This window comes from Acomys minous (genome assembly GCF_964271855.1).
Source record: "Acomys minous genome assembly, chromosome: 19".
Taxonomy (NCBI): domain Eukaryota; kingdom Metazoa; phylum Chordata; class Mammalia; order Rodentia; family Muridae; genus Acomys; species Acomys minous.
Genome location: NC_140499.1, coordinates 57,388,137 through 57,413,584, shown reverse-complemented (window position 1 = coordinate 57,413,584; position 25,448 = coordinate 57,388,137). Strand labels below are relative to the sequence as shown.

General features: G+C 41.4%; 1 protein-coding gene across 8 annotated transcripts in view; it reads right to left on the bottom strand.

Annotated features, from left to right (window-relative positions):
• Window positions 1-1,304: 1,304 nt before the first annotated feature.
• FBXW7 (F-box and WD repeat domain containing 7) overlaps window positions 1,305-25,448 on the bottom strand; it is a 167,466-nt gene continuing 143,322 nt past the window's right edge. For all 8 annotated transcript variants that reach the window (XM_084768919.1, XM_084768918.1, XM_084768920.1 and 5 more), the window contains 10 exons: window positions 25,141-25,223; window positions 21,645-21,786; window positions 15,484-15,618; window positions 12,951-13,074; window positions 11,003-11,139; window positions 9,404-9,517; window positions 7,752-7,933; window positions 5,780-6,005; window positions 4,248-4,458; window positions 1,305-3,218 (listed from right to left, as the gene is read on the bottom strand). In XM_084768919.1, coding sequence (XP_084625045.1) covers window positions 2,950-3,218; window positions 4,248-4,458; window positions 5,780-6,005; window positions 7,752-7,933; window positions 9,404-9,517; window positions 11,003-11,139; window positions 12,951-13,074; window positions 15,484-15,618; window positions 21,645-21,786; window positions 25,141-25,223 — 1,623 coding nt within the window. In that variant the 3' untranslated portion in view covers window positions 1,305-2,949. The remainder of the gene's footprint in view (window positions 3,219-4,247; window positions 4,459-5,779; window positions 6,006-7,751; window positions 7,934-9,403; window positions 9,518-11,002; window positions 11,140-12,950; window positions 13,075-15,483; window positions 15,619-21,644; window positions 21,787-25,140; window positions 25,224-25,448) is intronic.

Sequence of the window (25,448 nt, the reverse complement as noted above, 5' to 3'; positions counted from 1 at the left end):
ATCATTGGTAGGTGCTCAATATCAGTTTGTACTACATTTTTGTTAAGACTGCAGAATTTATGTGACTCAACTTAAAATAAAGTAAATTGGTGTAATACAGTATACACACACAGAAATACTCTACATATATACCTATGCTATTTAAATTACATACCTGAATGAGTAACAAAAACAATTGCCAGAAGCTAACCTTAGAAGATGCTCTCTGTCCCATATGAATGTGAGGGCAGATGAGGACCAATGACAGAATGAGGTCAGAAATGGGACGCCCGATTATCTCAAAACCAGTGGACTCTTACTTTCTGCCAAGTTTTAAAGGTGGGGGTTTTCTTCAATTATGCCACAGTCTAGTGTCATTTATGGGACCCTTTGAAAAGGCTTGGCTTTGGGTAGTGGCGTCTTCTCAGAGCTGCACTAGAGCCCAGCGAGCCTGAACTGAGCTTGCTTTTTGTCATGTAATACTCCAGTCTTCCTGCTGCTTTCCCATTGCTCCTACCATGCAGTCTGCGAGTTCCCTCACAGTGTGCAAGACGGGTGCCTCTCCATGCTCAGCACATCCTTAAGGCAGACTCCTGTAACTGACTAGCCTCTGAGCAGTGGGGGAAGGGTACACACGCTACAGCCCTGAGAGCCTTGTTCTCTGCAAGGAAGGACTCCGTGTTGACTTGACATTTGTATCCTTTGTCCTGGGTTGTTGCGATTAGAGATATACGTCTTTCCAGACTGTGTGCAACAGCAAACAAATGTAAGCATTTTCCTCCCAAACCTCTGGATTGCTAGAACGTTAGCAAAGGCAGCATGAATTCAGTGTGTGAAAGCATGGACTGAGCTGCCATGGGTAAGCCGAGGCACTTCCTAAGCAGTCTGAGCTGCGGCCCTCCAGTCCATCTTTGGGCACAGGTGACAGCGCCACTGTCAGGGCTGGAGGCAGCCTGAGAGAAGTGTGCGCACAGCTGCTTTGGTGAGGACTAGACATATGGAATTTTAAGATGAACTTATTATTTATAAGGTTTCTAGTTGTAATTACCACACAAGCTTTATGACTGAAGGAACCAGACATCATGTTTATATACCCTATGCAACTCTATGGAAGGAAGCGAGCATGGCAGAGGGGCCTCCCTGACAGCGCACGGTGATACTCGCGGTGCCTCAGCCTTAGCTGAACTTGGGAGCACTGGTTTCTCTGTCACAATGCAGGCAGGGGATGCTAAGAAGCTAAAACCTGACTATTTAAAATATCAGACATAAACACTATATATTTATAATGAAACTATTAGTTACCTAAGTGGAAGAAACAGGCATAATAACATGAAAAAACACATTTTATTGCACTTAAGTTATAAGAAAATAAAATTTCTAAGTGAATCAAACCATAGACACAATCCCTTTAAAGGTTGTTTTCCTCCATCATGTCAGGTTGTTACATAACTAAAATTAACCAACTTGAATCTGATTGCTTTAAATCAGACTATAAATAAAACAAACAAAAAAAATAAACAGGAGGAGGAAAAAAAAAAAGACGGCCTAGGATACAGTGTTAACCACTTTCACAGTTCAGCTTGAGTTACGGCTCCTGGTGAATGAGGCGGACCATCTGACTCCTGTTCATCGCGCTGGTTCGCGTGTGACGCCGTCACTACAGAGTGAATGTTCCTCTCTCGTCAGTTACTCAGAGCAATGAAACTGTAACAGTTGTTTTCCCAAATACTGTAAGATGCTACGACTGACCAGCAACTTTCTTTTATTTTGTATTATATATATCTTTAAAATATCTTGTCAGTTTTACTATGTGCGTTCATCCATTCACCACAGCCCTCACAGAGCAGTTTCTCCACAGAACAGGCTCCTCAGGCTCTGTCCCAAGGAATGTGTTTTAATTTTTGCCCAGATAAAAGAAAATAAGCTTAGCACACACTCTCGATTCTTTATTTGCAGGCAAACTTCACTCTTTATTATCTGAAACTTTTCCATTCTCAGCCTCTTAGAGGCACAGATGGCTCAAGTTTCAGTGGCAAAAAAGTCTTTTTTTTTTTTCTGTAACCAAACTAGAGCAAATTTGGAATTCAGTCTGGGACTAAAACGTCACAGCAGAAAAAAAATAAAAAAAAATAATTTGCTTTTTCTTTCTTTCATTTAGCAGCATAAATAAGTTTGGCCACTGGGAGTACAGTACAGGGGCGGGACAACGATCCCGTGCGCGAAGACCTACCTCTAGCACCAGCATCAGGAACTAAATCCATCCCAGGACTCACAGAACCCAGGACAACCTGCCACCGCTGACAACGTATGCACTGAAGAGTGGATATGGAAGCGACAGTAAAGAGATTAACAGGGGCTAATACTGTGCTTGATTGACATTGGCAATGGTTGGCAAAAAGAAAAAAACAAGAAGAAAAATGAAAGCTTCATGATAACTGTACAAAAACCATTCACAGTAAAAAAAAATTTTAAGCTTTTCCACTTCAGAAAAATGACTGTTTTTTGCAGATGCTCTCTGATTAGAAGACAACCAGCCCGTGTTTGGATGTTATTGCCACTCTTGTCTATGTGATGGTAACAATGTTTTGGTGTAGCTCAGCCCAATGACCACTGAAGAAGAAAATAAAGAATAATTGCACCTGGTTGGATTCAGAACGTCTCGCTTTGCAAAGCTGCCCCTCAGTCAAAAGTGAAGCCTTTGGGTGATGTGCCTCCTGTCAGTTACGGTTTCTTGTCTCTTCTTAACCTTCTCAGTCTGTAGGTCTTCTCAATCTGTTGTCCCAAGCCGGCATCCTGCACCACTGAGTACAAGGGATTTTTTTTTTCCTTTTCTTTTTTTCTCTTTTTTTCTGTTTTTTTTTCTTTTCTTTTCTTTTTTTTTTCTTTTTCTTTTTTTCTTTTTTTCTGCGCAGGGGAAGGGCAGGGAGTATATTGTCTACACAGTTAGACAAAATTCATCTTGTCTGCTCCTCATTTCATGTCCACATCAAAGTCCAGCACCAGCAGCTTGGTTTCTTCAGTCCCATTCCGACTCCCAACTGCACATACCAGCTTGGTGTTTGAGGCCCTGATCCGCCACACAACTCCCCCACTCCCCCCACTTTCCAATGTGACTAGATTTCGAATAAATTCACCCGTTTTCAAGTCCCAAAGTTTTACAGTCCCGTCGTCTGAGCTGGTGATCACGAAGTTCTTGTTGAACTGTAAACAGGTCACAGCACTCTGATGCTTGTTGGGACCTGGGCAAAGGCAAAGGGACGGAATTAATGCTTGGAAGCACGGCTGGGGCTGCTGCACAGGAGCAAAGGGACAGAATTAGTGCTCTGAAGCACGGCTGGGGCTGCTGCACAGGACTTGCATTCCTCTGCATCAGAACAAACAAGAAACACAGCATTTAAATCTGCGTATTTGGAAACCTTGTAGTTTAGGGCCAGTTTGGATATAAGAAAATCTGGTAGCTATTTGTAGCTAAAGCACCAAGTCTCAAATGTTCTGCCTCCTTATAACCCTGCTAGCCAGCACACACACATTCTGATCTTCGGCTCTGTGAAAGAGAGTGTTCCCTGAATGTGAAATGTCACCGGCAGTGCAGCTGCAGACATTCTACTGTTGGAAAAATGAATATGACAAATCTGTCACTCTACCACTCTAAACTGGCCTGTCAGAGAAGAAAACTGAACTTACGACCACCCCCAAATTCCCAGGAACAGTTACAATTAATGAGCAAAGGCTGCCATGTGATAGCTTCCAGATGGCCTCACTCAGAAACAAACAAACAAACATACAAACCATAAACAAAACCTTCGAAGGGCTGTGACTGAAGAGAAAAAGGCTATTCATGAAGAACCGATGGTGCCGCTATGCCTCCTGATGCTAACGCTTCTCCTGAGTACCTTACCACAGAAAACACTATTCTCCTTCCATTCCAAGTGATGAAGGAGTTGACTAAATGGAGGCTAAAGTAATTTCCTATCAGAGATGCTGCAATTCAAAATAAAATGATCACTCAAAAAAAGTGTTGCTCTGTGGGACAGCCAAGTCTTTCTTCTCATTGTTAAGGTTAAAGAGTCAACTGAACATGCAGGAAATGAGTAAGAATTTTCACATTAAAGACACAATTGAAAACCCTTTCTCAAGGTGGCCTCGTTTTCGTAAAGTCATCAGGAGTAGGTACTCAGCATGAGGATAAATCCTTGCTCTGCGCAGGGGCTCTCTCCATCAGCAATGGCATTTTTAAAGAACACGGCTAAAGGGGAGCCAATACTTACCCTGCAACGTTTGTAAACACTGTCCTGTTTTGATGTCCCAGATTTTAACTGTAGAGTCTGCATTCCCAGAGACTAGGATATTGTCTTTGAGCTCCATCCCACTCGTTAACGACTGGTGTCCTGTTAATGTGTGAATGCAATTCCCTGTCTCCACATCCCAGACTCGGATTGATGTGTCCAGAGATCCACTCACCACATGGATGCCGTCAAACTACAGGAGACACAGGGTGTTAGAACAGAAACATGGACTTCTCTCACCTTACTCATGGGGAGGGGAGTACAGACAACATGGAAGGCCAGAACAAAGAGCATTCTGGGAAAAACTTGAAGGGAAGCTACATGCACATGCTGTCATGTGAGTCTGCAGATTTTCTCCAAAACACTTCTCTCAGAAATTAAAAAAAGGAACAACACAAAACAGCCCAATAGTTCCATCAGGAGGCAGATACACTTCAAAAAGGAACCAAAACACCTGAAACGAACGCCATGCCTTTGAGATCACCTGGTCCCAGCTGGACACTATAGTCCAAGCATTCGTAAGACTGCTGAGTCTGACTTGCCCATAGGAAGCCAAAGCCAGAGCTTGAGACGCTTCCCAGCACCCGTGGCATGGGAAGGGTCACAGATAACTTTCATGATGCTCAAAGGAAATTCCAAACCCCAGAAGGTGTTATGGTGTGTGACTATCTGCTCTGAGGCCATTCTCCAAGGTTCTGAGCACACCACAAGTAGCAACAATGGCAGCAGCCAGCCACTCTCTTGGAAGTCACCATCTTTTCTGAAGTAATCAACATCTTTATCACAGATCAGTATTTCATTATTGGGCAGTATCATCAACTGAGAATCAAATGCCCTAAGAATAGCAATGTCAGCAATGAGGTTCTGTTCTACTTTGCTCATCACTAACAGGCAGTAACTGGGAAGGAAATTATGTAACACAAAATATTTTAAAATGAAAAATGCTGCATTTCCAGAAATAAAGGTGGCCCACGTTTTAGGTCTAGTTACTGAAGATATTGAAATATTACAATCTATTAATAAAATCAAGTCCAAATCTAAAGGAAAACAACAGGTTAGTCAAATTTATCTCTCTGCCTCCCAGTCAGTGGCCCTGGGCAAGTACAGAGCTCTCTGCAAAAGGTTCCACGGCCACTGCAAATGGGGATGGAATCACAATTACATGGTCCATCAACTTCTAGCTATCAAGGCAAAGGGGCAGCTTTTGGCCAAATTAATCCTCAGCTAAGAAGTTTATTAAAATCCAAGTTATTCTCCTATGAGACTATCTAACTATTAATTAATGTCACAAAATTTACAGCCCTGAAGTATCAGGTTCCAAGACAAATATTTGCATTTTAAAGAGAAGATGGATCACAGAAATTGAAACCGTTAAATCAGTTAAATGATTTTGACATTTATGTTTCTTCACGTTGATTTTAACGTATATATAAACAGCAACAGACATAACTCTCTGAGGCGAGCGATCTCGTGAGTCATCAGCAGTGCACTGCAGGGCGGGGAGCCTGTCTTACCTGTAAGGAGTACACTCTGTTGGTGTGTCCCTGTAACGTGTGCAGACAGGTCTCAGTCTCGGGATCCCACACCTTCACCATAAAGTCATAGGCTCCGCTAACAACCCTCCTGCCATCATACTGGACACAGCGGACTGCCGCTACGTGACCCATCAAGACGTGTAAACACTGGCCGGTCTCAATATCCCAGACCCTAAGAGTGGCATCTCGAGAACCGCTAACAACCCTGCGGAGCGGAACAGAACGCCAGAATTAGAATTCCAAAGAGCATGGCCGCACACGGCAGGTGAGGCAGGCCCTTTTTTCCCTCTTTTTCTCAAACAGAAATGCCTTCACAAGAAACTCTACTGATGCCTTCAAATACAAATTCAAGTTACTCCACCTGGAATGCGAAGTGAAAAAGATATGGAGTCTGTCTGGTTGGTTCCCTGGCACAGTTTGGAAAGAGCCGCACTGTATTCAGGAAGCAAGCAGCTCTCCACACATACGGCATGATCTTGAATAGAGCGCATGCATGAACCCTCAGTGCAGCTCGAGGTGGTGTTAGCTCACAGCAGAGGAGAACCTTCCTTCTTTGATCTTTTTATCTCACTACATTTCAACCATGGACTCCTATTACCTATCTGAGTGCGTATAGATTTGGGACACAGAAAGCTATGGCTGGTTCCTTATTTTTCACATTCAGGGAAAATCTGTTTGAGACATGTGCTCATAGCTGCTGATTCACAGATGTTTTTAAAAAGATACTCCTACAGAAGTAACAGAAATGCCTGGAGAAACCGCCTCAACGCTATAAAAATTACACCCTTCTGAAAGCCAGGGTGACACCATCACGCAGTTGCCTCTGGGCTACTAACCAGGCACCTTACGTCCCTGCCAGGAGATAAAGGCAGCTCCATATTTCAGAGAGCGGAACGCTGAGTGTAGAAGAACAAACACAACCAAAATGGAAATGCAATGTCTTTTGAAACCCATCCCCTAAATTTTAAACACACAACACACAGTGCAAAGTAGGCTCAAATTTACAAGTGAAAGGGAGTACCCTGCACACATCACGGCAGAAGGGAAGGCCTATTTACGGCAACAGTTCTTAATAAGAAAGCACTATGGAGAGAGTCAGAGGTCATGAGCACTGTGGACTCCCTGTAAGGGCCCTTCTAAGATGGGCCCTTTAGAGGAGGGGTCTCCTCTAAAAGCTGTAGCCTCAGGTGTCCTCCTGTCTCGCCCTTCCCAGAGCAAAGATCAGCAGCATGTGTCACATCAGACCAAAAACATACTTTTGGACAAATGAAGTAGAAAACACAATTGCTTAGCTGCGTGCAGGGAGGATGTGGCAACAGATGGATATGGGTTTAGCAGACGGACACCACAGAGGAGATGAAAAGCACCGGGCAGAGGCACTGGGAAGGGAGGGGCAAACAGGTCAGGCCTGGCTGAAGCCACTTGGTGGGCAGCAGCAGGGCAACAATGCTTCCCTAACATGAGGGCTCTGTTAGCTGTGCACACGGCGAGAGGAGCACACGTGAGCACGCGAGCACTCTGAACAGTTCAGCCAACAAGTAGAGAGAGAGAATTACATTCGAGCTCTGGACCTCCATGCTTGCCTACATCTAGGCATGTGATGGTGTGGGGACCAAGTGGCTGGGTCACTCGGGGAGTCAGGCTGGAAGTCCCATTGACTGAATCTGTTGCTCTTGAGTAGCATAAATAATAATGTCAAGAAAAGATGTTTTTTGTTTAAAGATGATGAATTATCAAAACAACAAAATGGATTAGAGGGTGGAGTTTAAAGAAAAACAGTCATACCATCATCAAACGAAGAAGGAAATTGTAAGACAATCTCCAATTTTAAGCAAATATAATCTGGCTTTCCTAGTTTAGGAACATTTGCACTCTATTCATTAGTGTCTACTTTAAGAGCTCATAGCACTGTATGAACCCCAAATTTACAAGCAACCATAATTTCCTTTACCTTTTTTCATGGAGATGCATACATCTTACAGTGGAAGTGTGCCCATATAACGTATGTATACACTCTCCAGTCTCAGCATTCCACACTTTGAGAGTCCGGTCAGTGGATCCACTGATGATGATATTGTCTCTCATCTGTGATGACCATACTCCACCTGTATGTCCCACTAGCGTTCTCAGACACTGGAAAAACACATCAGATGATTAATTTTAGGCAGAAATGAAAGCAAGTCAAGGAATATACGAACATCTCATTAAAATCTGGAATAAAGTTTACTTATTCAGCCTTACGAGAGCAGTAGGAAAGCATTTTTGCACACCAACACTACATAACGCCATCACTACCACTTTGCTTATTTGGTAGCAGCATATGTTTACAACTCACATACACATCTGAGGGACAAGTATGGAGAAAGAAAACATGGTAGGAAACATAAGGGTCACATGATAGGGCTGGAGAGATGGCTCACTGGTTAAGAGCACTGGCTGCTCTTTCAGGGACCTGGGTTTGATTCCCAGCATGCACATGGTACCTCACAACCACCTGTAACTCCAGTCCCAGGGGACCTTATACCCGCTTCTGGTTTCTCAGGGCTCCTAGCATGCATGTGGTCTACGGACATACATATAGGTAAACACTTACACACATAAAATAATAAAATGAAGTAAAAATAATTACAAAGAGGAATCATAAGATACAAAGCATAAAACATGACAGAAAGCAAATATATTAAGATGCAAGCAAGTTCGACAGCTCTAGCCTGGCTGCCATGATTAAATAATGCTAAACCTGCAAAAGAGTGTCTTCCAGGGACAGAGCCAAGGCAAGAATGCCTCGGCTGGGTGTGGCCACATACCACGGTTCACCCAATTCACCCGATCTGCCTGAAGGCAGTAGTTAGGGGCTGTCTATGCTACTTCTAGACATGTAAAGACAGACACTGAAACTCTGAGATAAATCCAAAGCTAATATTATACCCTGAAACCTGTAGCTACGGTGAAATTTTTAATATCTGCTTTGAGTATTTACAACATTCTTGTCCAAGGAACAACATGGCAAAAGATTTTCTTAAAAATAGACTTTTCTCATACTTTCTAAATAGTAAATTACTTATGCAAATGTTCTCTTTTAGACAGATAAAAGTCAATATTCACTAGAGACTCCTTTGGACTGGTATGCAAGGTAAATCCACTACATGGACCAGTTGGCTCTTCAACCCATTATTTAAAATCTCCTTTGCTTCCTTTCCTTACCATTAAGCATGAGATAACCTTAGATTAGCAGGATTTACTTGATTTCTAAATTACAGATAGCTCAGCAACAAAGCGGTTTAGAATTACAAATCCCTCAGTCATATTTTGGAGGATATTAGGAAGGAATGATTGCAACTCACATGGACACGGTGAAAGGTAAGCTCAGAAGAGAGGGCGTGCACCTGAGAAATCTTAGACTATCTAAGTGACAGAGGTGACAAACTATTTAAATTAAGAAGGAGTCACCATGCCAGGGTGACATTCATAAACACAGGGAGAAGGACCATGTTTCTTTTGTTATCAAAATAGTGGGAGGTCAAACAAAGATGTCACACCCCTTTGCTGTGTCTGAATGCACAAAACGGGGACACACTGAAGGATGGAAAGAAGTGGACTTACTTTGCCCGTGACTGCTGACCAAACTTTTAAAGTGTTGTCATCAGAACCACTAACTATGCGGTTACCACAAAACTGTAGGCATGTGATCACATGGTCATCATGCCCTTTCAGCACCTATAAGAAAAATGTATACATCACATATATGTTATCACATCATGTTCTTTAAAATACAGTGAGTAAAGCTGCAGAGATGGCTCAGATATATGAAATGTGGGGCCAAATCCCCAGAACTCACATAAAAACTGGGTGTGGCCACCACAGGCCTGTCAACCTGACACTGACGGTTGAGGGGACCGGAGAGCTGCTGATGCTTGTGGTTGCCAGCCTAGCTCAAGAGACTCTATCTCAAAATCTAAGTCAGACAGAGAATGAGAGCAGGAAAACTGACATCCTCCTCTGGCCCGTATGTGTGTGTACATGTGTGCATGCAAGGATACACACACGTGAGCATACATCACACACACACACACACACACACACACACACACACACACACACACAGAAACAAGAATGAGCCATGTATCAGAACAGTAATCTATACTCTAGTTAAACTTGAAATGGCCACTACTAACATTTCATTAAGCCAAAACTTCATAAAGATGGTTCCAACACAAGTGTCTAATCTGTCTAAGACAAAAGATAGTCACCTTATTTTAGTAAATACCATAGACAAAAAGAAACCAGGCCCGATGGCACAGGCTCTTAACTGTAGCTCTCAAGGACACAGGGTTAAGACTGGTCTGGACTACCAACGTGAGCTCCAGGACAGCCTGGAGACCTGAGCTAACCCTCAGCTCAAAAGTGAACAGAAGAAGAAGAAAAGGAGGGGAAGAGAAGGGGAAGAAGACTGGGCTCTTAGGTTCAACTATTAGCCTGCAAAAAAGAAAAAATAAAGCGCCTAGAAACAGAGAAATAGCAAATAACAGCTTTTTCAACCTAAAGATTATGCCAGTGCACGTTGGCATATAAAACAATGGCTTCCACAACTGACTAAATTTTTGCTATAAAAGTATATGAATTGAGTATTTCTACCATTTATATATCTAAAATAATATTGTAAGACAGAAAAATGAAATGTCTGCTTCAAATTATAAAAGGCAAAACACAGAAAAATAAAAATAACCAAAACTGTTATTTCTCAAAATAAAAATCTTATTTGGCCCTGTGGCTGGAGGGACTGCCAGCTCTTAGTGAGAACCGTAACACAATGCCATATGAGTGGCCTAGAAGAAATCTTAAACCATCCTTTAGATCTAGAACACTCAACTCATCTTCTGGGGAGAAACTTTTTTGAGACAAGGTCTTACATATAGCTTAGGTTGGCCTTAAACTCACACTAATCCTCCTGCCTCAGCTGAATACAAGCATGAGACAACATGTCTGGATCAACTCATCTTTGATTACAATAAAATTATCAGGTGAAAGAGACCAGAAATAAAGAACACTGTTCACTGTACTTGGGGTTAATTCTGAAATATAGGCAGCTTTCTCCCCACAGAAGGCAGGCATCCAGTTACCTACCCCACCTCAGCCAGCAAGTGAAGAGAGAGACTAGGCCTTGGTACTGACGGAAGGTTTCTGTTAGCATGACTACATTACCTTAGGAGATTTGAGCTCTCCTCGCCTCCAGTTTGTATCAATTCTGTGCTGTCTGATGTATGCACTCTTCCATGGGCTGTGTATGAAACCTGGTTTTATTATTTTCCTCCTCTTGATGTGCAACGGTTCATCAATTCCTAAAGTATCAAAGAGTTCAAGAGAATAATGCCTTTCACCACTAATAAAAGTTACATGGTTTATAAAGATCTTATTATTTTTTTCTTCTTTCGCTTAGCACCAATGAAACAGAGATTCCTGCGTTCCGACGCTCCCCTGTGCTATGCTGCAGCAAGTCTGCACTCACTACTTCGACATGCAAAGATGGAAATGTGTGTGCACTGCTTCTGTGAATGTGAAATAGTAGCACTGCTGTGGAAATTAGCACAATGATTCCTCAAAATCACAAACATAACGCAGGCTACGGTACTCTCCCTTCTGCATGTAACTTGAAAGAACTAGAAGCAGAGATGTGAACCTACAGCCATGCTCATACTGATATTGTTCAGGTAGCCTAAATAAGGGAGAGGCAGTCTAGGTGCCCACAAAAATGAAAAGAACAAATGCAGTAATCCACGCAATGGAATGCTGTTTGGGTACATGCTGTGACACGGACCTTTTTGCTAAATGAATAAGGCAATTACAAAAGGACAAATACTGTAATAACTGTATCACAGGTTCCTAGAATAGTCCACTTACAAAGATAAAACATGTAAGCAACAGGAATGAGGAGAGTACCACTGAATCATACACAATAAAATGCTTAACAGAACTCACTATGTAGACCAAGATGGCCTCCAGCTTCCAGCAATCCTGCTTCTGTCTCCCAAGTGGTAGGATGACAGACGCACATCATTACCTCAGGCTGTGCATGTGCATGCGTGCGTGCGTGCGTGCATGCATGCATGTATGTATATATGTATGTATGTATGTATGTTTGTATATTGAGATATGGTGTCCAGGACAGTCTGGGGTTGTCTGGAACTTGGTATGTATGTATGTATGTATGTATGTATGTATGTATGTTTGTATATTGAAATATGGTGTCCAGGACAGTCTGGGGTTGTCTGGAACTTGCTATGTAGACCAAGCTATTCAGAATCATTTTTATCAAATACAGTTTTGAAAGGACACTTAAGAATGATTCTGAAGCTGGGCATGGTGGCACACCCCTTTAGTTCCAGCACTCAGGAGGCAGAGGAAGGTGGATCTCCCTGAGTTCAAGGGCAGCTTGGTCTACATACCAAGACCTTGTCTCAAGAGGTGGCAAGGGAGCTTCTGAGAAAGGTAAGGCAGAGCTGATTAACGCTGGTCTACACAGAATGATCCTTGAGAAGGATTTTACTGATTAATCCAATAGCAGCCAAAAGCTGACTGCAGAACCAGGCTTAGCAGAAGGCCCTGAGATCTGTCCCTCACGCCTTCCTCCTCCTCATGAAGCATCACTGCTCTCCACCTGCTCACACAGCTACAGAAGGGGCATCATCTACAGAATGTATTTTGCTTCTCAGAAACAATGATCTTTTTCTAAACGACTACTTATCGAGAAACCTATTTACAAAATAGAAGGTCTTCCCTTTGAGCAATGCAGAGACTACTTCCTCCCTAGGAAAGGGTAAAACCAAACTATGTTTCCAGAATATAAGGCCCATGACAGGAAGGCCATGATGAAGCAGCATTTATAAAAACTTGGCTCACCAGAGGTTTCCAGCAAGTATGTATGGGAGGAGTAGATACACTATTCAGTTACTTGGGTATTTAATTGCTGACTGGTGGTTTCCTTTGAATCAGGTAAACTCTTTTCCTGTTGGATATCAAGGAAGTGAATGGATGCAGACTCACTCTGGCAGGCACCACTGAACAGGAAAAGTTATTTTGTCAACAGGTTTCCAGAACCCTTTGCTTCTTCAGAGTAGAAACACATTCTTCTCTGTGTGACTCTGAACCTTACCTTCTTCTTTACACTTCTCTCTCCAGAGAAGGTTGTCCTCAGCCAAAATTCTCCAGTACCGACAGGTCTGGGCCGCTTGCAGCAGGTCTTTGGGTTCCAGGAATGAAAGTACATAGAGTGCCAGCTATAGAAAAGAAAATAAGGATGACATGCTCATACTACACACACACACACACACACACACACACACACACACACACACACACACACACCCCACAGAAAAGAGGCTACTCTCCACAGGATGAGCATCTCTCTAGGAGAGAAGCAGGAAAAGCAGGAGTTTAAGAGTAAAGAGTATGCGGCCTGTGGCTTTATTGGTATTTACTTACAAAGTGACAACAGTGGCACTGATCACAAGTTTCTTGTGTGAGCCTAGTGGTCAAGTTCTTAGATTAACCTAAATGTTGATAGAGACTTGAGATTTGTTCACACCCACTAGTGGAAAGGTACAAGTACATTTTATATCAATATGGTAATAATGGTTTAATATACGCTCTCTGATAACACACTTCCCTAAAAGCTTAGGCCTATGCTACTATTCCTCCACATAGGAAATAAAGCATTTTACAAATGAAGAACCCCCACTCCCCTGTAGTTGGAAACAAAAAACAGATGATATGCTAAGCCAGGGCTCTCTCTTTCCTAAGTTCATTTATCCTGCCCCGTGCCCCCCCCCCTGGGGGGGGAAGTCTTTGAAAGAACACGAAAGCAGGAAGACTTTGGGGCTTTACCTTTTATTAATAATCTGTGCTTACTTCTTAAATTCTAAAACAGTCTCAAAATCTGGGGTGTGGCAATGGCTCAGTCAGTAATGTTTCATGTACAATCATGAAGACATGGGTTCGGATCCCAGCACTCTCGTAAAATCCAGGCGTGGCTGTTCTAGCCAAAGTGCCTGCACAAGGGATCTCACTGGAGAGCCAGCCACTCCAACTGAATGCGTAAACTCAGGTTGGAAGGTTTTTGCATGTTAAGAGTTAAAAGGTAGAATAAAGCAAAACAAAATAGAAAAACTCTCAAAGAGAGGTAAAAACACTAAGTTATGAGAGATTCTGTGAAAATTAAAATTCTATAAGGTGGGTATTAGGGATTAATATATATCAAGATGAGTATTCACTTAAAAAATGCTTATTATTTTATGTCCTGGTGGAAGCAAAGAGATCTCACGTTACTTTCCTAAGTGTATTCAAAGAGTTCTGATGCAGAAAGAGTTCGGAGAAATAAACATGCTTCTTCTGGGACAGTATCATTTTTAAAAAGTACTCCAAAGGGGAAAGTACCAGGAAATAGATATTTTATCAGTTTTGCTTTTCCCCAGTTATGCTTCCTTTCACTGATTTTGCTCAAATCTAATGTGAGATTATAACTAGGACTATGTTTAATGCCACTGGGAATTTAGAGTGGTTATCTAAGACAAGAGAAAGCCTAACTCTTTTTCTGTTCAAATTTGAGGTATTATGTGTTGGGTTTTTGTGCCGTCTTTTTAGCTGACATTTAATTAGTAGCATGTGTATGGTAATTTGAGAAAATATAGAGAATATAGAGAATGGGGATATTATTTAATATTGCATCATTTCTTTATTCAGATAAAGTTAAGCTATGAAGTCTAAAATGTCAATGTATGCACTATATCGCCACAAATGGCTGTATGAAGAAGTGCTATAAGAATGTAATTTATATGTGATCGATCTCTCTTTCTCCCTATCCCTCTTAGATGAAGACGATTGTAGAAATGTCACAGGGATATATAGGTAAAATTCTATGTATTAAAAAATAATTACAAAATGCAAGAACCAGAGAAATACAACAATCATAAAACTAGTGGTCTTGACAGGATGTAAGATAAATAATTAATGAAATAAAAACAAAAATAGGATTGTTGCTTAATGAATCCAGAATTTTGAAAATATCCACTACACCCAAACAACTAATGTTACAGTTATTTTATCAGTATGGCCTAATAATGTTTATTATCAGGCCTATAGTTATTATTATAGTGGTATTTTCTAACCCACTAGCAATCAATCAAGACACAGACACTGTTATATTTTAAAATAGCCTTCGTTAACCTGGGGCAGGGCAGATATTAATCCCCTAAACGACCTCCCATATTGGGGCAGACAGGTAGCCTACACCCTGCCCCAATCCCATGCCGTCTACTTCTAATAATTTCTATCGAGCTACCTCCCATCCATAATACCAAATACCTGCTAAGGCTTTTCATCTGGGCCAAACTGGCGTGACAGTAAGCATTATTAGGCCATACTGACAAAATAACCACAACAACTGAAGTCAGGCTTCAAATAACCTAGGGAAAAATCCTTGAAGAATCTCAGTGACTCTCATGAAGACTTACCTTATCCACGCAGATATGCTTGGTTATAAGCATACTTTATGTGACAATTTCACCATTAAGCCACAGCCGTTTGTCAAAGTGTCAAACCATAATAAGCAAGACAGTGCTTATATAACTGGTGTCAGTTTTATACTCAGGCAGCACCTGCATGGGGCACAACTGGCAGCCCTTGCTTACCTCTTTGGGGAGCAAGGAGATGAAGTCTCGCTGGAACTGGGGCTCTATCACTTGCATCATATGCTTCACCTGGGTCGGTTCACAGCTGTCAATGAGCTCATCTAAAGCCAGCAACTTCTCTGGTCCACTCCAGCTCTACCAAGAGGGACCAGACACATTACAGACTCATACACAAGACCCGCGCGCCCCTGCACATCCACGCTTGAGCAGTGCAACTGCATGAAGAGGGACCAGGGACAGAGCCCTCGTCTCCAGAAGCCACGGAAGCAATTGCAGTTTTTAGTTTCAGCAAGTTTACTGAATACCTTTCCCACAAAGCATTAAAAGTCATGACTGGCAGAAAAAACATTTATTTTTAACTATAATAGTTATGCATTCACCTAACACCAAAACACTGGTGTAGACACCAAAATCTTCCAGAAACATCCATCTGTGTTATTGAATATATACGGAATTTTGATAGATCATTTTTCTTTCTCTATATTCTTTTTTAGTGGACAGCCATAAAATTTTATGACTTGGCTAAGGCTTTCCTCTAAGAGGTAAGAGGCTTGCAATACCATTTAGAGAGAAATAAATACCGGATATTCTGCATATCTAACTGCACATCTTCTACAATCTTTAAAATATGCTTCACAAAAAATCATAGATAACAAGCAGCAAGCAACAGGAAAGATTAGCTGAATATTGCATAGACTATAAACAAAGACCAAAAAGAATAAGAATGCTTTATATTTATGAAAATGAAAACACATATTACTCTTTAAAAATACAATTTCCTTTAAAAATTTATTATTTTAAAAAATATTTTCCCCCCAGTGAGCATGACTGCTTAGAAAAGCCATGGTTCTTAAAAGGAAAAACTTTTAGGGCCATATGAATAACCTAAATGTTAGACTTTTGTAATAACCATGTAAAAAATTTAAGTAACTTCCTAATTATGAAGTGAAAGCATATCCAAGCCGGCCTTTGTAAATGTGGGCTGAGGTAAGCACCTCTGGGGATTGCTATGGTCATTTTAGACATGGATGAATGATCCTTACTCTAGTACTTGCATTGGATTCAATAAGATGTAAGATACATAAAGACTGAATTGAATTTTTTTTTTTTTGAGATAGGGTCTCTCTGTGTAGCCTTGGCTGTCCTGGACTTTGTAGACCAGGCTGGCCTTGAACTCACAGTGATCTGCCTGCCTCTGCCTCCGAGTGCTGGGAAGGTGTGTGCCACCACGCCCGGCAAGCTGAATAATTCTTAAAGAGGTATTTACTCCTTTGGATTCTGTAATGACCTCACCTCTTCTTATAAGCTACAGATGAAGTTAGCACTACGGAATACTAGGTACTATTGAACTATGTCCATGACCCTCTCCACTTTGCCAGTCTGAAGAACCAGAGCCTCCAGTCAGTCATATGCTTGTGCACATACAATGTTCAAAACATTCACCTCAAGCACTTATCTTGAATCCTCTGTGCTCAAATAGGATCTACACACAGAGGTTTACAATACAACATGTAGTGCCCCTCATGTGAGTAGAAGCTCTGGAGTTTTGGATTTTCCCACAGTACTTTGGGCATTGCCTCTGATTTTACCTATTTAGCAACATAGTCGATTTTGATGCATCACTGACTGTACAGTATAAATAATTTAAATTTACTTATTTATTGACTTACATCCCTCACAGAACTTTATATTTTTTAAAACAATGTTGGTCATTTCCACTTGTCCTACAATTATAGGACATTATCACAGCCCTGGCCATTTTAGGAGATGGACAACTATACTGACTCAACAAAACCTCAACTTTAATTAAGCATTTGAAAGCAGAATAATAGTACAGACTCAGGGGGCTTGGGGACAAAGCAACCCACACAGCTGGTCCTTGCTGTGCCATCTAAGCTACCACTGTCTCTTCTAGCTGATGTTCGCAGACCTCTGAACGGCCTCTCAGCTTTCCATCTTTGCTCTTCCTCTACTCTACTCCCCAAAGTCTCTTTTCTGTTTACAGCCTGAAGCCTCCATGAGAGACTTGGTCTGGCACAGTGGTTCTCGAACACTGCCCAGGGTCCCACAATTCACTCCAACGACACTTTATTTTTATACAAGGCCTCCATCCACTGCTGCTACGGGCGCTTCATGAGTCAGTACTTGGGAACACTGGTAGGGTGTGCTTACTATTCCAGTCAGGCACAGGTCTTGCTTAAGCAGCCCTGAGCGTGAACTCACATGGCAGAAAACTTCCCCTCTCTACCGCTGAGCATGGCGGTCTGGTCTAGCTGGCTGCTGTTTTGAGATGGGGACTTGCTCTGTAGAGTTTGGGCTGGTCTTACATGCATAGCAATCCTCCCTTCTTGGCTAGGCTCACAGGCTGAAGCCAGCACACCCAGTTCACCCATCTCTCACTACCATGGGCAGCTCTCCTGGTGAGTCCAGGAGCCCAGACAGCGTCACCATGCACCTAAGAAAGCATGATTACTTTCTAGAGAACCTAAGACTCAGTCTGGGTTTGATGTAAGGTTTGGACTATTAAAGATAGTGCTTTTCTCTAGTCTTCTCTGACTACGTACATGAATTTCTTCAACTTTGTTACACAGGTTTAATAAGCTTCCTTAATCATGCTGTAACAAATACAATTTCAAAGAAACAAACAAGCAAAAAATGATCTTGTTTTGTCACTCTTGTAGATTTTAATCTTAAGTAAAGTAAATCAGAAAATATATGTAATTTCAGACAGCATGGAACATGGTAAATCTTTATAGACTTTACTCATTATGAATATCAAAACAGAAATATTTTTTCTTTTACATTTTTTTGTTATGAGTCTAATAGAACATTCCAAAACACACAGCTTTAATGCAAATCTGCTTTGATAATAAAGTGTGCAGACATTTGCACAATGCCAAAGCTCTTGCACACACTTCACCTTGTCCCTCAGAATCCGATCCGAGGCTAGAACAGATCAGCTTTTCTAGACCCAAGACAGCTGAGGCTCCAAAGCTGTCTTGACCAATGGGGGTCAAGACTCTGTTGTGCTTCCATGCACAGCTGTATGAACATCTACATCTTTTGCTTTTTGGACATTTTTAGTGTATTATTTGTTTTATGCAGTATGAAAATAATGGGAACAATATTTCATAATAAAATTACCCCTAGTTATGGGGCGAAGACATTTTCCATCTAGGTCATACATGCTTCCTTTCCATGACACCTCTGAAGCATAGAAGACTAATTCCATTAGCGTCTTTTCGTACTCTGAATTTTAAAAGTGAAAACCCATATGCTAACTCGCAAATTACATGAACAATCAAACAAACCCTGTCCCTCTGGCTAGGTAAGAAAGCAGAAACAATGGCCACTGAAAAGTTGAACCAATCAAACAGTGCAAAGCTTGTCTTTAGTTTACATTTCTGTTTTCATTAATAGGCTGTTAGCTACAGTGGTGTATCATTTGTTCCCATTCAACTTGAATGGGAATGAAGCAGAGTACTTGTCAGGATAGATGACACTGGACCAAGTGTTGTATCACTGCCTTAGGAGCAATAGAGGACAATGAGGGGACAAGAGCTCCCATTTTGCTTGTTACCCGACAGGGCAGTCACCATTAAATGGCCCAATCGCCTATTTGCAGAAAGACTGCCAGTTTCATTATCCCTCATAGGTCAGCTCACACCACCCTACTCTGTTATGGAGCTGTGGCTGTCTATAAGATTGGCACTGAAGCATCACAGGCCTCTAGGCAAGTGACTCAGGTCTAGTTAGTTTGGCACTAACCTAGAAACAACACAACAACAACAAACAGGGCTGTGTTAGTTAGGGTTTCTATTTCTGTGATGAAAAACAGTAAGTTGGAGAGAGAAGGGTTTATTTGGCTTACATTTCCATATTACTGTTCATTATTAAAGGAATTCAGAAACTCAAACAGGACAGGATGCTGGAGGCAAAGCTGACAGAGGTCATGCTTACTGGCTTGCTCAGCCTGCTTTCTTATAGAATCCAGGCCCATCTGCCCAGGGCACCATCCACAGTGGGCTGTGTCTTCTCCTAATGATCACTAATTGAGAAAATGCCTTACAGTGGGATCTCATGGAGTTATTTCCTCAAATGATGCTCCTTTCTCTCTGATGACTCTGGCTTGTGTCAAGTTGACACAAAACCATCCAGTACAACAATGCAGCATTTTGAATAGGACTGGCCCCCATAGCCTCATGTGTTGAATGCTTGGCCCATAGGGAGTGGCATTATTAGGAGATGTGGCCTTGTTGCAGGAAGTGTGTCACAGTCTTCTGCTGCATGCAGATCAAGATGGAAAACTCCCAGCTCCTTCTCCAGCACCATGTCTACCTGCACAGTGTCAAGTTTCTTGCCATGATGATAACGGACTGACTAACCATCTGAAACTGTGAGCCAACCCCAATTCAATGTTGTCCTTTATAAGAGTTGCTGTGGTCGTGGTGTCTCTTCCCAGCAATAAAACCCTAGCTAGATAAGGGCAGTGGACGACAACAGGCCTGGGGCACATCAGAGACAGACTCGGACCTGAGAAGAGCAAGGTCGGTTCCACCGTGTCAGGTTGACCTTTGTTGCTACAGAATATCTTGAGGAAAACATTTTCTTTAATTCCACATTATTTCTGTGAACTCACAGGAAGCTTTTTTCCAACCAACAGTTTGAAGGCTGTTTGGATGGGTGCTACCTACCAGACATCAAAAGGATTCCCCTCCCCTGCACCTGCCACCTCATCTATTATCTGAGGAAAAACCAAACCCTATTCAGAACTGTGGATCCATACCTGCCAGCTCCACCCGCCCCAACCCACTGTGCTATTATTTCAGGAATCACCAGAAGGCACACAACAGTCTGAAAGCCCATCTAAAACCACACCACTTCCAGTAAGTTTTCCAGCTCTAGACAAAAGCAAGTTACATACACATACACGTACAGCACCTAAGTATTTAAAGTGTTAGGATTTACATAACAGGAATTCTTAAATATCTGAAATGAGTCAACATATCTTTTCAAATTATAATAATTTCCTTATGTGTTCATTACATACCCAACAATTCAAGCAGCCCGAGGCAGTGGAAATGTGTTCATCTTATATTAACATGGTGGCTAGCATCAGGTACGTTCATGATTTGTTAATTATTGTCTGGAAAGAACTGTTGAGTACTTCATCTGTGACAGCTGTTCTGTAAGCTCTTGGTTTAGCCTATCATTCTCAGTGAGGAAAGACAATCCTACTAACTTGAAGTTATCAAACCCACAGTATTCAAGGAAACTAATCTTCCCAGTAAATTGGAAATTGAGCAGACTGAAGGAATAAGGGAGAAAGGCATGGAGGGAAGTCACTAAGCCACCTCTACTGGGGAAGTAGTGAAGGTTAAGTTTCCGCCAGTGACTGGCTGATGCATTTCCTAAATTAACCTCACATTCCTAACTTACAAGAAATGTGTTCAGGAAACAAGAATATGGTCAACAACACAGAAATCCAAACACAAACAATAAACATCTTATGTTTAAAAGTAATAAAATATGTAAATACACACTTATACAAACCGAGCACTGTACTTTCATTTTGAAAGACATGTGTGTCACATAACAGGCTTGCTGTCTTAAGTGTTCACTTAGGGAATCCGAGGATGCCTGCCTTTCTGGATGATCACGACCCCTACGCAGGTCCAGAACAGTTCTATCACCATACCCCAACAAAACACTACACAGCTCTTAGCAGGAACCCCCAGCCCTTTCCCCTTTCTTCCTGGCAATCACTAACCTATTTTCTGTCCCTTTTGATTTTATTTTTTAAAGATTTATTTATTATTTATATAGTATTCTGCCTGCATGTGAGCCAGCAGGCCAGAAGAGGGCACCAGATCTCATTATAGATGGCTGTGAGCCACCATGTGGTTGCTGGGAATTGAACTCAGGACATTTGGAAAAGCAGCCAGTGCTCTTAACCGCTGAGCCATCTCTCCAGCCCAGTCTCTTATTAATGAACATTTCCTTTTACATCTGGCTTCTTTCACTTAGTGCAATGTTTCCAATGCTCATAAATGGCACAGCACCGAACACACTCCTTTTTTGTAGTGGCCGAATGATTCTGTACTCCCACCCCCTTCCTCAAGTAATTGAGTGAAGCATTTCAACAGTGTTCACACAGTCACCTGAAACATCTTCAGCCACTCTTGGAGGCCTGTGGGCGGCTGGACAGATGTAATTCTGCGTCGTTGCTGCCCTTGCCCATTGGCTGCTCTCAGGTCCCCGAAAGTTGTTGGTGTTGCTGAACATGGTACAAGCCCAGTGGTACTAAAAAATAAATAAAAGTATAAGAGTAGAAGCAAAGATAGGTCTTAAGAACTACGAACTCTGATTTAATCAGAATAATGGTCTGGTGTTCTTCCAACATCAGTACAGCAATCCTTTCTGCTGCCTACTCTCAGCGGGCAGGGATACACAAAGCCTACTTTGCTATTCTCTTTTTCTCCTGCTCTGCAGATGATCACACTATGCAGTCAAAGTTAGCATCGAACCTTCTGTGTCACTCACGCTAGCTCTGAATTTACAATTCTGCTTCAAAAGTCTTCAATGCCTAAAATAGAAGATGTGTGCCACATTTGGCCCTACTGTAGCAACAACGTTTCTTCCCTATCACCACCCCAGTGATGATGATGATGATGACGAGGACAACATGTTTCCTCCCTACCACTAACCCAGCAATGTTACTGGCAACGCAATGAAAGACTCTACCACACACCTCTTCGTTGCTCGTAAGTATTTTTAGGGCTGCAGGTGCAATGAGTAGCAGCCCAAAGGCTAAGTAGACACGGGCTGGTGGGTCCAAGCCTAACAATGAGTGAGTGAGTGAGGAAGTGACTAAGCATGCAAACAAACACGGCCTTAAAGCATACAGCTCCTACTTCTATAATTGGCCTTCAAGCACATAAAGTTTAGATTTTCTTTATAAAAAAGCATTAATGTTACCAATATTTCAGAGGTAAAAAATAGTTTGGATTTCACTGCTTACATATTTTCCCCAGATGCATTAAAATTTACAATATTTATCGTCTGTTGATTTTAAATAGGCATTTATTAAGTTGAGCCTCAGTACCTGGTAGTAGTCAGCCTTGATGAGACATGCAGTTTTTCAAAAGAAGTAGAGAACTTTCAGGAAAAATTAAGTGAAAAGAGATAGGTGAAACATTCTTATCCGGGCTCAGAGGTTAAGAGCACTGTCTGCTCTTCAAAGGTCCTGAGTTCAATTCCCAGCAACCACATGGTGGCTCACAACCATCTATAATGAGATCTGGTGCCCTCTTCTGGCCTGCAGGCACACATGCAGGGGAAATACTGTATACATGATAAATAAATAAATCTTAAAAAAAAAGAAAGAAACATTCTTATCTAATAATTTGTCTTTGAGATAATGAAAAAACTAAACAAATGAATACAGAGCCGAGTACAGTGCTTCTGATCAAGCCCTGGAACTGTTTCTCTGCTGATGAGCAGCAGGAAGAAGACAGTCCCATCCGCCAGTGTCTTGGGCAGTGGCTCCTCCAAGCTGGCTTGAGCGTCTCAGGTTGGAGCAATGGAAGCACTGCTGCCTCACAGGCGGCACTGAAGGGACAAGATCTGCTCAGCAAAGTCCATCTGTGAAAGAGCCTGCAGCGCACAGAGCTACGATAATCAAGGGCTTCAAGTCCAAAGAGCAGCCAGCTTACACCTGTTATCGGGGAACTTGAGGGTGAGGTCACAGGGCTGCCCCCAAGATCAAGGCAAGCCTGGGCTACATACTGAGTTCCAGGCCAGGCTGGGCTATAGGGAATTTGTTTCAAATTAAAAAACAAAAACAAAAACAAGAATCAAAAGAAACCCAAAAGAGCGCATAAAGCTGTACATTAACAACTGATTACCAATATCTGACAGATTGCTAATGAAGCAACTTTCAATTTTTAAAATGATTCCTAAAGTACTGTCTTTTATAGAAAAAAATCTTCATGCCTGCACCCTCCGAGTCTTTTAATATCTGTTTGATGATCTCTAATATTCGATAAGTAAATCAATGCTTCCTTCTTTAGAGTTCAAAAGCAAATTCAGGGTTTTTTCCCCTTCAAAATAAGACAGGATGTGTTAATAGTTAAAATTTCCTAAGGAGGGGGAGACATGGGACAACAAAACGAGTTTCATCTTATTATCTGTCCAGAGCATTACTAAATATCAAACATATATGTTAGCGACTGACAAGACTGCCCCAAAGACATGGACGTAAATATGTATTGGTTCTAACTCTGCTTTAGTATGAGTCCTTGTTAAAAGGCCAGTGCTTTCTCAATATAAAAAGTAAGCAACTAAAATTTTATGAAAATGTATTGTGTACCACAAATTCCATTCTAAAACAACTGAACATTTAATATTTTTGTTTTGCTAGTATGTCTTTACTAGAAGACTAAAATAGTGTAGGCTGAGTGAAATCTGTGCATTAAAAATTACATTTACCATTAGTTTAACATTAAACTCTACTTTTGCATCTGAGAGATATATTATCAAGGTTAGGAGAAAAAGCAAAATGAAACGGATAATTCAGCTGTCTCTCTAGCCCTCCACACCCTCTGGTGGAAGTGCCCAAAACAGCGAGACCGTCCGACGGGGAGAAGGAAGCTTTCTTCTTTGCACCATCTCTCCAGAGCTTCCTAATTTTACAAAGGAGCGTTAAAAATATTTCCACAATTGAATAAAACAAAAACAAACTGGGAGTTACAATCTGTACTAATGTTAAAAAAAAAAACCTGTATCTAGGCAATGTTAATTTTATCCTATTTTATAGAATACAAATAAAATGAAATGCTTTAGGAAATAGAAAGCCATAACCACAATGTCCTTCTAGAATTTCTATTGTTCACTCTGACCAGTTATTCAAATGGGGCGCACGGAGAGGAAGGGTACCACAAAGATTCTTTAGATACTTTTGTCATTTAAAATTTAGAATACAGAGTTCCAAGTAATGTCCAAAGCCATTTTTAATTGGCTGGGAAATGAGATATTGTGCTTAAGTTAGCCTAATTAGCTTGAGAGTGGGCAAAGTTTTATACTGAGGCAAAATCCAAAAATGATGGAGTGAAGCAGGAAACAAGACTACACTTGTATTTAGTTGTTATGGAAACTATTCTACAAGTGTAGAAATGTATGTGTTAAAACATAAAACCCATCAAGCCAATAAATGGGGGTTTCTAACACATTCATCCCATGAAGTAAGATTTAGTTAGTAACCGGGAGAGTTACCTCACTCTAATAAATTTATCTTTGATTTGGTATATGTAAGAATCTACCCTAGAACAGCAGTTGCTATAGTAACTACAGACATTTCCTCACATTCAGATCTCATGGTTTACTGTTTAGAAGTCCCCAAAATTGTGACTTTAAAATGTTGTTCAAAGAACTCCTGCATGTGTCTCCATCAGTGCATTAGTAGGAAAGTGCAAAATGGGCAGAGGCAGCCCTTCTCCTCCTGCTTGGGTTCAGACTGCCGCCCTTCCCCATTTCTGTAACGTCAAAATACGTTAGAACAGCCAACAACACCGAATACAGAAGCATCATTAATCTATGAAAACAAATCCAAAGCAATGCTTTCAAATGGCATCCCACCTCCCCTCTACTCAGCGTTACCTGGTGTAATCTGAGACTTTGCATGGTTTCTTTCCCAAAGAAAAGGACCGGACCTCAGAACCATGGTCCAACTTTCTTTTCATCTATAAGGTAAAACAGATAAAAAAAAAATTTTTTTTTAATTACCTGGCCCTTTATCAGACTCTGAGTTTGCATGCTAATATTTTACAACTGTTAAATTTACATGTTCCTACAATGGTTATTAATGGTAGGTTAAGCAAAAAATGTACTACCTAGTTTCTCCTATTTGCTTTAACTCTTATAGACCAGATAGGTAATGTTTCCTTGGTATTCTGTTGGGAACGGTG